This window comes from Mandrillus leucophaeus, unplaced genomic scaffold, assembly GCF_000951045.1.
Source record: "Mandrillus leucophaeus isolate KB7577 unplaced genomic scaffold, Mleu.le_1.0 Scaffold21, whole genome shotgun sequence".
NCBI lineage: Eukaryota > Metazoa > Chordata > Mammalia > Primates > Cercopithecidae > Mandrillus > Mandrillus leucophaeus.
In genome coordinates, this window is record NW_012102143.1 from 5,118,017 (window position 1) to 5,131,932 (window position 13,916).

General features: G+C 43.5%; 1 protein-coding gene across 3 annotated transcripts in view; it reads right to left on the reverse strand.

Moving 5' to 3' along the window:
- Positions 1 to 10,549: 10,549 nt before the first annotated feature.
- Positions 10,550 to 13,916, reverse strand: part of IQCA1 (IQ motif containing with AAA domain 1) — a 182,471-nt gene continuing 179,104 nt past the window's right edge. For all 3 annotated transcript variants that reach the window (XM_011980286.1, XM_011980285.1, XM_011980284.1), the window contains one exon: positions 10,550 to 11,186. In XM_011980286.1, the coding sequence (XP_011835676.1) occupies positions 11,058 to 11,186 (129 nt within the window). In that variant the 3' untranslated portion in view covers positions 10,550 to 11,057. The remainder of the gene's footprint in view (positions 11,187 to 13,916) is intronic.

Genomic DNA, 13,916 nt, shown 5'->3' on the forward strand with positions numbered 1-13,916 from the left:
CCAAATATTACTAAAGAAGATAAAATGATATATGAAAAAAATACACTATAAACATAACTTTGTACTTGAAAATGCAACACTGGTTTAACCATTATCAATCAATCAATTATTACATATATATCAGGTAAAAAATTGTGACAATACCAAATGCTGATGAGGATGTGAAGAAATTGGATCATTCATATGTTGCAGCTGGGAATGTAAAATGGTACTACCATTATGGAAGACGGTTTGACAGTCTTGACAGTTTCTTATAAAGCTAAACATACATAGAACCAGCAATTGCACTCTTGGGCCCTTATCTCAATTTTTCACTGAAAAACATATTCACACAAAAACCTGTACAGAAATCCTCATAGCAACTTTATTTGTAACAGCTAAAACTTGGAATGAGCCCAGATGTCCTTCAACAAGTGAATGGTTAAAAAAACTGTGATGAATCCATACCATAAAATACTATCAAACAATAAAAAGCCATGAACCTTTAATACATGCAACAACATGGGACTTATTCCCATGGAATTATGCTGAGTGAACAAAGCCAATCCTAGGAGGTATCGAACTGTTTATTCCATTTATATAACATTTTTAATATGATGCAATCTTAGAAATGGAGGATGGATTCTTGGTTGCCAAGGGTTAAGGGAAGAGGAGTAGGAGGGAAGTAGATGTGGTTAGAACCGGGCAGCATGAGGGATCCTTGTGGGGTTGGAATTGTTCTTCTGTATCTTGGCTGTGCTCATGGATACACAAACCTGAAAAGATGATAAAACTTAATACATACATATATACACACACAAATGAGTACAAGGAAGACTGTAGAAATCTGAATAAAATTGGTATATTTTATCAGTGATATTATACTATAATTATGCAAAATGTTACCAATGGGGAAGACTGGGTATAACCTATGCAGGATCTCTCTGTATTATTTAAGTATGTGAATCAATAATTATCTCACTAAAAACTCAATTAAAAATCATTCAGTAAAATCAACCATGGTAACAAAAGGAGAAAGTCACATGATCATCTTCATTGAGACAGAAAGAGTATCTGCTACAAGTCCACATCCATACATGTAAACATTGTTAGCACACGAAATGTGATAAAGTATAGTTTCAAAACTTTGTACTAACTGATAAAATGTTGAACATTTTCCTGCTGAGGTCTGAAACAAGGATGTCTTCTATGGTCACTTCTAGTCAACATCATAACTAAATGGCCAAGCCAGTGCAATAAAGCAAGAGAAACAAAAAGCTATGAGAATTGCAAACAAATAAATAAAACTGTCATTTTCCAAAGGCAATATGCCTATGGATGTTTAAAAAACACCATAGAATCTAAAAATAATTAAAATTAGATAATAAGTTTGGCTTGTTGCTGGATATACAACCAATTCAAAAAGTCAATTTTATTTCTATATACCAGCAACAAACAGGTATAAAGGAAAACTTCAAAATGTAATTTATAATGGAAAATTATCAAATACCTCAAAGTGAATCTAAGGAAAGATGTGTAAGATATGTAGACAGAAAATTACAAAACATCATTAAGAAAATTTAATGGCTAAACAAATGCTGGGAAATATCACTTTAATGGACTGGAAAACTCAATAATGTAAAGATGTCTGTTCTTCTCAAACTGATCAATATAATTTACATTAAAATACTAGTTTTTTGGTGGAAATGCCTAAGCTGATTATAAATTCCTTTAGAAGTGCAAAATGTCAAGCATATCTAAGATACTTTGGAGAAAAAGAAGTGGGATGACTTACTCTGTGGATGCAAACCATTATTGTAAAGCTACATTGCTCAAGTCAATGTGATATTGGCAGAATGATAGATGCAGTAGCTCAGAATAGAGGATTCATAAGCAAATCACTGTCTACATAAACACTTGTTTTCATTGTTGTTGTTGTTTTTAAATACTTGTTTTCAATGATAGAGGGCACTGAAAAGCAGTGGGAAAAGAACAGTCTTTTCAATAAATGGTGCTGGGTCTTTGGGTCAATCACATATTCATATGGCTATGAAATAAAACTTGAACCATGAACAAAAATCAATTCCAGGCAAACTGGCAGATATAAATGTGATAAGTGGAACAATAAAGCTTCTGAAAAGGGGAGAAATAGGAACGTTTTCACACCGTTGGTGGGAATGTGAATCAGTTCAACCATTGTGGAAGACACTGTGGCAATTCCTCAAAGATTTAGAACCGGAAATACCATTTGACTCAGCAATCCCATTACTGGGTATATACCCAAAGGAACATGAATCATTCTATTATAAAGATACATGCATGTGTATGTTCATTGCAGCACCATTCACAATAGCAAAGACATGGACTCAACCCAAATGCCCATCAGTAATAGACTGGATAAAGAAAATATGGTACATATACACCATGGAATACCACGTAGCCATAAAAAGGAACAAGATCATGTCCTTTGTGGGGACGTGGATGAAGCTGGAAGCCATTATCCTCAACAAACTAATGCAGGAACAGAGAATCAAACACTGCATATTCTCACTTATAAGTGGGAGCTGAACGCTGAGAACACGGACACACGCAACACACACTAGGGCCTGTCGGAGGACGGTGGGCTTGGGGAGAGCATTAGGGAAAAGAGGGAATGCATGCTGGGCTTAATACCTAAGTAATGGGTTGACAGGTGCCGCAAACCACCATGGCACACATTTACCTATGTAGCAAACCTGCACATCCTGCACATGTACCCGGAACTTAAAATAAAAGCTTCTGAAAGCTATTAGCAACAATAGTGTCATAATCTTGAGGCAGGCAAAGAACTCTTACATAGGACACAAAAAAACTGTAACCACAAAGACAAAGTTGATAAGCCAAATTACCTTAACATTAAGAATTCATTTTCTTTTTTCTCTCTCTCTCTCTTTTTTTTTTTTGAGATGGACTCTCACTCTGTCGCCCCGGATGGAGTGCAATGGTGCGATCTTGTCTCACTGCAACTTCTGCCTCCTGGGTTCAAGTGATTCTCCTGCCTCAGCCTCTGGAGTAGCTGGGATACAGGCACCCACCATCACGTCCAGATAATTTTTGTATTTTTAGTAGAGATGGGGTTTCACCATGTTGGTCAGGCTGGTCTCAAACTCCTGACCGCAGGTGATCCACCTGCCTTGGCCTCCCAAAGTGCCGGGATTACAGGTGTGAGCCACTGCAAGAACTTTCATTAAAAGACACCATTATGACAGTGAGATGGAAGCTAAAGAGTGGGAGACAATATTCCCAACCGTGCACCTGCAAACAGCTTCTCACTAAAAGTATAAAATTAATAAGAAAGAAATAGACAACCCAATGGAAAAATAGCAGGGGTTTTATTTAAAAGCACGGTAATATTCAAATGATCACTACTCATATGAAAAGATGTGCAACCCAGTAGTCATTAGGAAAGAGGAAATTAAAGCCATTGTGCGATACCACACACTCCAGAGTGGGGACAATGAAAACGGCTGACCACACCACGTTGGGAGGGTGTGGAGTAGTGGGAGTTTGCATGCATCGCTGGTGGCAGGGAAATTGGAGCAGTCACCTCAGTAAACTTGGTGGCACTGTGACCACATGTGATGATGCTCTGGGGTGAGCAGTTGTCTTCCCAGGCACATACAAACAGTAATGTGTGCACATGTGTGTACAGAGACAGATACACATGTCCACAGCAGCATCATTCATAATAGCCCCAAACTGAAGAAAAATGATGGGCACTCGGCTGGGCACTATGGCTCATGCCTGTAATCCCAGCACTTTGGGAGGCTGAGGCAGGTGGATCACAAGGTCAGGAGATTGAGATCATCCTGGTCAACATGGTGAAACCCCGTCTCTACTAAAATACAAAAAATTAACCGGTCATGGTGGTGCACACTTGTAGTCCCAGCTACTCAGGAGGCTGAGGCAGGGGAATCGCTTGAACTCGGGAGACAGATGGCAGTGAGCTGAGATCGCGCCACTGCACTTCAGCCTGGCGACAGAGTGAGATTCCATCTCAAAAAAAAAAAAGAAAAAAAAAAAAGAGGCTTTAATTAACAGTAAAATAAGAAGCCTAAGTGTGGCATCTACAAGGAGACACTACGCAGTGATGGAAGTGGACGAACTGCGGCTGTGTGCAAGGCTGCAGGAGTCTCACAAGCGTAACATTGGCTAGAAGAAGCCGGACAGAAACGAATACACACTCTTTACTTCCATGTACATAAAGTTCAAACCCCGCTAAAAGTAACCTAGGATGCTGGGAATCAGGACAATAGTTGCCTTTGCAAATGGAGAGGGCAGTGATCAGGAGAAGGGCTTCTCGGGAGCTGGGAGCATCTCCACTTTACATGTCGGTGGAGCCCTTTTCTGTGCTTGTGTCATAATTCAACAAAAGCATACACGTTTACACCCCTCTCATGGATACTTACATTTTTCTAAAAGACGACTAGAAAGATTTATTTCAAAATAAGGAGTCAGCAGTGGCGTTTCCAGGCACAATGAGTGCTACGGTTGAAGTATTTGCCCCTCCAAAACTCACGTCCCCTGGCATGTGGAGTGCCTCTATCTGAAGAACAAGAGGAACTCAGAGCTAGAAGCCTCTTTATGGGGATCACTCCAGGTCTTTTATTGATGAAGAAATAAGTGTGGCTTCCTGGGGTCCCCTGGGAGGGTCCCAGCTCACCCCTCATTCAGTCTCCATCCTGCTCCTCCCAGGCAGACACGGTCTCATGGTGCGGTGCAGGGGAGCCGCGCTGTGTCCTGGAAAGCTCATTAGCTTGTAAAGTGGCGCAGCGCTTCTGGCCTGTTGCCGGTCCACGCCGCTCTCCTTGGGTGCTGCAGGGCCCCCCACCCGCCCTCCTTGGACCCACCGTGCAGCTGGGAGCCACGGTGTCTGCGTCAGCCTTTCCTGCCGCAGCTGGGGGCTCCTCTGACTCCCACGGGGAGCAGGAAGCTGCTTTCCCGGTGCGCTCGGTGTAAACAGTAAACACATCCCAGCACCTGCGAGGCCTCCCCGTTCCGCTGCTCCTGTCCCTGCCGCAGCCCTGGGAAGAGGCTTGAGGCCCAGGGGTGTGTGTGCAGGCCACCAGCATCTGCAATGAGCCCACCGAGGAAATAGTGGCGGCTGTGGGACTGCACGCAGGCCTGTGTGTGCATGCGTGTGTGTGAACACGTGCATGTGCGGGGTGATGTGTCTGCACGTGTGGGATGTGTATATGCATGTGTATGTGTGTTTTTGTGCCTGTATATGTATATATGTATATGAGTGTGTGTGTAGGGAGTGGTCCATGTCTGTTGTGTGTGTGTACATGTACACATGTGTATGTATGTACTGCATGTGGTTTGTGTATGTAGTTCGTGTATGTATGTGTGCATGTGTTTCTGTGTGTAGTGTGTACAGATCACATGTGTACATGTGCATAGTGTGTGGTGTATATGAATGCCCTGTGTGTGTGCATGCATGTGTATATGCTGTACATGTGTATGGATGTGTGCGGCCAGACTGACCCAAGGTCACTCAGAAGGTCTGTGAAATTAGCCCAGCCCAGCGAGTTTCCCATAAAGCCACAATCCTCTTGACAGCACCCGGCTCATCTTCCTTTCCAGAAGGGTAGGGAGCGAGGCCTGAGGAATGGTGGACGCCAGGCTGGCCAAGGGCTCCAGAGGTGGAGCCAGGGATATTCAAGAGGTGGTGGACAGACGTGCAGGGCACCCCCAAATCTGCCCCAGCAGGAGAAAGAGAGCAGAGTGAAATGAGAAGAAGGGTGGTGGGAGGACCTGGAGAAGGGCCCCAGCTTTCTTGGGGCCCCAGGGGCTTCTCACAGGACCCTTCTGCCATGCCCCTCCTCCTCCTTCATCGCAGCCTGCACTTCCATTCCAGGAAGGTAGAGCCCGCCCCTGTGGCACCTGTTCTGCTGGGCGGGGTCTGCTTTGGGCACTCAGCAATGATTGAACAGCAGGCGGTGTTCACTGAGAATGTGCCCTCGTGCCAGGCATTGTGCCGGGTACACAGCTCAGTTTACTCCTCACGAGAGCCCAGGGAGGCAAAGATGAAATGCACATCCAGGGAGGACGCTGTGTGCTGAGCTGGGACTGATCCAGGCTCTGCCCAGGATGCAGCTGGGATGAAGCCTGAGTTAGGGTCAGTCAGAACCTTGCTGTAAACCACTAGAGTTGACTGAAGAGACTACATTTCTAGGATGCTTAATCTCTTGACCAAAAAAAGGTACTGTGTTTGTTTGCCACGTTGAGGAACTGGATTAGTGGCCTTGGGAACTCTGACAGTCACCTGACAACAAAACCAGTATGCAGTGGAGAGGCCAGAACCTACCCCGCACTCCTGGGTTCCCAGTTGCCTCCCCAAAGCTCAAGGTGAGAAACTCACTGAATATGTATAAAGCAATAAACACTTACTGATTGTACCTCTGTGCCAGGGACCTTGAACACACTATCTTGGGTGATTATATAGGCGGTAGGTGCAGCCGTTAAGAAGAGCCAAAGAAACAGAGAGACCTGCCACTTCGTCACGAACTCTCAGATTCTCCATCAGAAAAGGGTTCTTGCAGGGATGAAGCCTTTTCATCCCTGTGTCCTGGGATGAAACTCCTGATCCCTCAGCCTAGGCAGGGTTTTCTCTTCCTCATGTTCATTGTATGGATCTGGCCTTGCACATTTATTTGTATGTCCATTTTCTTAATGTGTCCTTCCCCCTTAGACTGCAAAGCAGCTCACTCCTGTATCCTCAGCTCCTAGCACTGTGCACAGCACGCAGAGAGTGCTCCGTGAAAGAACTGGAGCATGAGCCAAAAAAACCACTGCTGTGCTGCAACTGTGAATTCGAACGCAGCAGAATTGTTAGGGGGTCGACGCTGCATTGACGAATGAATGATTCTAGTGGTGGTGGTTTCAGGTGGCTTCACACACACATTTTGGGCCAATGTCCTTTTGCTTTCCCACATCCCGTTGCTTGGGCGGCTGCCAGCTTGGTTTACAACCCACAGGCTTTGTCTCCTTGGGTTCGTTTAGCATTACTGCATGCTTCTCTCCAATTCAAGTCTTAAGACTTTCAAGGACAGGACAAGCCACTTACGCCATGGCTTGGGTTCCATAGTATCATTAGAGGCTAAAAATCATGTCACTCCTGTGAAACAGCCCTGTGACCACCTACCACAATTACGGCCTTTGTATTAAATGTGGCTATGTGTTTTAAAAGGGTCTCAAACATAGATTCTTCAGCATCAGGGCGTTTTCAGTTTGCTATCTCTGAAGCTGTTTGGTGAAGCTCCGACAGTCTCGGTCTCAGGAGCATCTTTTCAGCATGCCCTGGCATTGGTTGTGGACCTGGGACCTACTTATTCCTAAATGCAGAGCCACCTGAGAGCTCAAATTGCACTTTAATCAGATTCCATCCCGCAGAATGCTCCCTTAATGAGGGTTAATGGTATTAATTACTGTCCCCTCCACTTCAGAACGTGCTCAAGAGGAGCTAATTGTCACATAATGGCCCAGGGCAGCTGAGGCCCTAGCAGAGGTCTGAGGAGTCCTCAGGTCCCTCCGCCGGTCCCTCCGCCGGTCCAGCCCCGCCATCGCCTTCCTCCCATTTCCTCCCACAGGGCTGCCGTGCTTCCTCTCCCTGTCAGATAAAAGTGGGAGTTCCAGGGCATGGCGGTCTAATCTTCCAGGAGGACTCTGGGTTTTCAGCATGGATGGTGAATAGGCTCACAGTTTGCTGACCTACTCCGTGGATGACAAGGAACCATGCCCTTGCCTGCAGAGTTGGTGTGACCAGTGCCTCTTTACAGGACAGTCTGTCAATAGCTACCCAAATGAAAGACTCAGAGGTAATTTGGCCCAGTAATTTTCCTTCTAGGAATTAATCCTACATAATTTTTTTTTTGTATACACCCATGAAGACTATGTAAAGGCACTTATTACAGCAAGTATGGACTAGCAGAAGGGTGGAAATAATCTAAATATCTGTCAGAGTGGACTGATTAAATAAATGATGGTGTATCTATAAAGTGGGGTAGTATGGAGAGAATACAAAATGAGGCCCGTCTGTATGTGCTGATATAGAACAATATTCAAGTTACAGAATTAAGCAAAAACAGCAAGAAGCTTTAACAGCATATATGTTCTAATGGCATGTTACCATTTGTGTAAAACACGCAGAATATGAGTATGTGTGTGAGTGTATCTAAGCGTATCTACACCCCCTCTCCACATCCACTCACATACAAAGCAGCAGGCTGTGATGTCAATACCAGCATGTGCTGAGCTATGGCGTGTTGGCTCTGGTGGACTTTGCAGTGACAGACAAAGGGTCCTCTGATCCATGGGCAGCAGAAAAGTGTGTGCATCTTTGGCTGAGAGGCGGGGCTGGCTGACACTAGCCAAGATTTCAGACAGAGCTCATGGCCCCACGTGTGACAGGGCAGGAGCACCGACATCTCAGACAGTTCCAGCTCCCTTTCTAGCCTCTTGCATTTCTAGGATATCACTTCTCTTCTAACTGCAAGCAGCCAGAAAGAGTAGAGAGTAACACCCATATAAGACAGCTCGGGCACAGAGGGTGGGGGGAAAGTCTCTTGGGTAACCAACAAACTTTACACTCATACAACGGGACCCAGTAAAACAATGGACCCTAATAAGTACATTCCTTTCCCTTTAGGTACATTCCTTTCCCTTAGCACTAAGATAGGGAAGCTAAAAGCAGACTCGGTGGGTATGCCTGCAGCTGCAGAAGATGTATGGGAACAGACACACAACTCTCCCTCCCAGATAAGCGGGACAAAAAGACACAGAAACATTCCAAGCCTGTGATAAGCTCTCCTGCCCTAAACCTTGAAATACTCTTGGTCTGTAAGAGAGAATGCCTCTGACCTAACTCAGCCAGAAGCCCCACTCAAGTTTATTCTCCAAAATCAACCTGTCTTTGACTGTTGAGCTGCTTTTCATGTTTCTTTCCTCTTCCTTTAATTCTTACATTGTGGAAGTAGAGCACAAACCTAGCATTGGGCAGGGCAGGAAGCCATCCTTTGGGAAAAGGCTGAGTGAGGCCCTGGAAATCACATCTCCATGTTAGTGTGCTGGGAAAAAGGAAGTGAGCATGTAGAAAGGATATTTAGATATCTTTACCAATTTTTAAACTTAAGTTACTCTGATGCCATCCTGCCCAATACACCAGTCACACCAGCCACGTGTGGCTATTTAAATGGAAATGAACATTGAATAAAATTAAAAATTCAGTTCTTCAGTTGCACCAGCCACATTTTGAGTGCTTAGTAGCCTGGTAGATTAGTGTGACTCCTACTGGGAGATCACAGATCTAGAACTTTCCATCATTGCAGAAAGTTCTATTGGATGGTGCTCTAAAGCATATGTATCAAGTTTCCATCACTCCATTACTGTTTATTAAATGGTACCTGCACAGGTTTTTATGAGTTCTGAAAAAGCGTGCTTGTCATGAAACTAAGATCAAGTGAAATGGTATTTTAAAAAATGGTTTACTTTTACCCTCATACGTTTCATTTCTTTGCGGTGCAGATCTCGTTACTTTGCAATGGACATCAAATCCTAGAGCCCTGATGTTCTCTTCTTGGGCCATAAGTGGGGTCTCATGACATGTGAAAGGATCTTGGCAGAACCATCTTGGAGACATGAATGTGAAATCACTCTGGGATGTTAGGGTGGGGGAGTCTGCCGTTTCTCAGGCCACCCTGGGCTTTGGCTAGACATAGTCTGAAGTGGGTAAGGGGAGTCTGTGGAAATTGGGGCACCTTTGGTAATGAGAAGGCAAATCAGTGGAGGGCACCCTGAAGGCAGCAGTTTGTTCAAGAGGACACTCAGGAGGAGGATGACTTCATGGGGAGTGCGGAACTGTCCAGGGCACATCAGCCTGTGACTGTCTCTGTCTGTCCCAATTTGTGTCAGTCTGCTGTGTACAGACACAGGCTAGGGGGTGTGCTGGTGGTCAGAAGACACCTGGGAACCATGAACCTTCTTGGTCATTGATGATCCAAGTCACTGGGAATCCTGGTAAAACTTGGATGCCTGACCTGGTCTATGCAGTGTGAGATTTTATGAATTTCTGTGGTCTAACCCCAAACTGTCAGACAGGGTATTCTTAAAATTCAAGTTAAATCCATCCCATCTCAATTGAAGTCTACTTCCTCTGATTGTGTTCTTACCACAATTTAGAAGTGGGTTACTTGCTATCTTCCACCAATAACCTTTCACATCCTCACACAATTTAAATTTCTCTTTTGAGCTTTCCCTACTCTTTAATCTTTTTCTTATTTACCCTGTTTTATTTCTTCATATAGGCTTTCTCTTCTCTGCATTTACCCCATTTTTATGCCATGGTTTTTCATCCAGTCATTGGCCTGACAAGTTTTCAGTCCTTCCAACGAGGACTAGGCAGGGCTGATGATGTCCAGGCCCCAATATTAGCAGTGGGACCTGGACTTCAGCTATCTCAACTTCAAAATTAGGATGTTGAAACAGTTCATTTGTAAGATCCTGTTTTAGTTCCAGCAACCAAATTACCGAGTCAGTTCAAGGACAACAGCTTTATTTCATTATATAAAATCTATTACTAGAGCAAAGAATTAATTTATTAAAATAGATGCAAGATACTATACAGTATACATCCATTAATAAAAAGCTAGTGTACTGATGATACACTCATTGCTTACTAATTGTCAAACCAGAATATTCTTTAACTGTCACATTTTAAATTTGACAGCTAGTACTGATGACAGGAAGAGTCCAACTTGGAAAGACTGTGGAGGGCGTCAAGAGTGAATTTCAGTTATATACAAACTTGGCGTGGATTAAAGCTATGGAAAGTTGTGATGAACACCCAGCTAGGTGTCCAGCCTGGGAAAGGCATAACAGCACACGCAGTGGTTAGCAGGTTTGCGGCATCAGCTCACCTGCAAACTGCTAAGTTCCTTCCCCTAAGGGCTTCCTCAGGCGGGCAATGGTGAATCTTTTCATTGGCGAGTTGGGGTCCTCTCCATCCCAGAGAGACTCAAGCATGGTTCTTCAGAAAGGCATTACTTTTTCTTTTTTGCCTTTTTCTCTTTCTTTTCTTTCCTTTTCCCTTTGTCCTTTGCCTTTTCTGTGCTGCCACCTGTTATCGCCAAGGCTCGTTTTTTACCCAGAGGGGTTTTGGCATACCAGTTCTGAAATACAATAAAAGTTTCGGAAAAGGTCAGAATGATACCAATTCACCGCAATACTCTTAAAAATAAAGAAAAGCCTGCTAAGCAGGAAGGGGCAAGAGGTATGCTTAATACAACCTCTTTCTCAGTGGGTTTTCCAGCCTGTTTTTCTGCATGATTTGAAACTTCAACCTGTATTTCTGCATGATTTGTTAACTCAGGGAGTTAACAATTTCAGAGAATCACAGGCTAAATCTAACCAGCAATCCTTCTCAACAAAGTCGCCTATTTTCCGGGCATCCTACTGTGTCCTGGGGTTGGGTTTTCTCGGGAATGTGAAGGGTGCTTATGGTTCACATGTGGGCATGTTCAATGAACAATGGACGGTCATTCAACTACTCCGGGGGAGGTGCTGTTGAAACCACGGTAGAAATAATGAAGCCCAAATACCAACCAAGAACTTAGTGATTGTAACTGGCCCCACAATGGCATTTTTCTCAACCTTTGCATTTTATTTGAAACCTAAGAAACATTTGGGTTTATAAACTTTATAATAGCAATATTTCATTGCAGGATTATATTACGTGTTATTTATCAATTGTTCTAGTAATGGATATATGACATCTGAATTTTTGGTTATTATGAAGAATGCTGAAGTTCACAATTTTTACACATCTCCTTGTACCTATGTGAGAGAACTTCTTTAGGGCACAGAGATAGAAATAGAACTCCTGGGGTTGTAGGGAATGAACATCTTCCATTTTACTTGATATGGCTAAATTGCTCTCTGAAGTGCTGTAAGTGGGAAATTCTCTCAGTCTTTGTACATCTGTTTTTTTTTGTTTTTGTTTTTTTTTTTCCTGAGACTGAGTCTCGCTCTGTCGCCGAGGCTAGGGTGCAAGGGCGCGATCTCAGCTCACTGCAACCTCTGCCTCCCTGATTCAAGTGATTCCCCTGCCTCAGCCTCCTGAGTAGCTGGGATTACAGGCGTGCGCCAACACGCCTGGCTAATTTTTGTATTTTTAGTAGAGACGGGGTTTCACCATGTTGGCCAGGCTGGTCTCGAACTGCTGACATCAAGTGATCTGCCTGCCTCAGCCTCCCCAAGTGTAGGGATTACAAGCGTGAGCCATGGTGCCCGGCTTCATATGTCTTAAAATATCTCTTTTCTCCTGTCTCTTGTATGCCAGTTTAGCTGGATACAAATATTAGGCAGACAGTTGTTTTTCCTTAGCACTTTGTAGATATTATTTCCCTATCTTCTGGCACCTATGGTTGTTAAAGAGATGTCTGATTTCCCAATTGTTTCTTGGTAGGTAATCTGGTAGCTTTTAAGACTGGCTTTTAATCTTGTTCTTAAGTTCCCAATAATATATCTAGGTATAGATTTATTTGATTTGTTCTGCTGGTTACTAGGAGTTTATTAGTTAATAAATTATTTCACTTGGAGTTTATTTTCAATCTATCTTTAATTCAGGAAAATTCTCAGTAATAATGTCTTTAAACAGTTGTTCCTCTGACACTTATTGTATTCTTTTCTTCTAGAACTTCCATTAATGAAGGTCAGCGTCTTCAACCCACCTTTGATGGATCTTTATACTTTTATGGATTTTACCTTCTTGTTTTTCTGTACTGACTACCGGGGGGTGCTCCCCAGGACCATCTTCCGGTCCACAGATTGCTCTTTGACCATGTTTAGTTTAGAGTTCATACCTCTTTCATTTCCTTTGCCACTTTATACTGATTACCATATTTTAAATTTCTAAGCTTTCTTTTTCTCTGCAATTCAGACCTCAGTTTCTGACCCTCTAAGCTTTCTTTCTGTAACATTTTTTCATAATTATCTCTTCTCATTTCATTTTTTCCCCCAAAATGTTCTGTACATTTCTAATGGAAGTCATACTCTCATTTATTTTTTTGAACATATTAATTGTATTAATTTAAATATTTTGTCAGATTGTATTTAGCACTAGATTTCCTAAAATGTTTTCAAATTTTGATTTTCAGATTTTGTGTGTGTGTGTGTGTGTGTGTGTGTGTGTGTTTTATGGCGTCTGGCTCGGGCACACATCACCGCACCTGGCTAATTTTTGTATTTTTAGTAGAGATGGGGTTTTGCCATGTTGTTCAGGCTGGTCTCGAACTCATGACCTCCAGTGATCCACCTGCCTTGGCCTCCCAAAGTGCTGGGATTACAGGCGTGAGCCACCATGCCTGGCCAAGATTCATTTAGAGTGGGAAGTTTTGTTTTGGGCTCTGTCTCTCTCTCCTTATTCTTTCCTCCATAGCAGTCCTACAGTCGCTTCTGTAAGATCCTCTGAACTCATATACAGAACCAAGTCTTATAATGATGTTTTGATTGATGCTTCCCTTAATGCTTTCTGGTGATATTAGGGATATCAAAGATCCAGTCATAAAAGAAGCAGGCATTATTTTATCTTTCACAAACCGTTCTTTTTGTTTTTGTTTTTGAGACAGAGTCTTGTTCTGTCACCCAGGCTGGAGTGCAATGGCACGATCTTGGTTCACTGCAACCTCCATCTCCCAGGTTCAAGGATTCTCCTGCCTCAGCCTGGGACTACACGTGTGTACCACCACGCCTGGCTAATTTTTGTATTTTTAGTAGAGACAGGGTTTTGCCATGTTGGCCAGGTTGGTCTCGAACTCCTGACCTCAAGCGATCTGCCTTGGCCTCCCAAAGTGCTGGGATGACAGGCATGAGCCACCATGTTCAGCCAACTCTTAAACTCT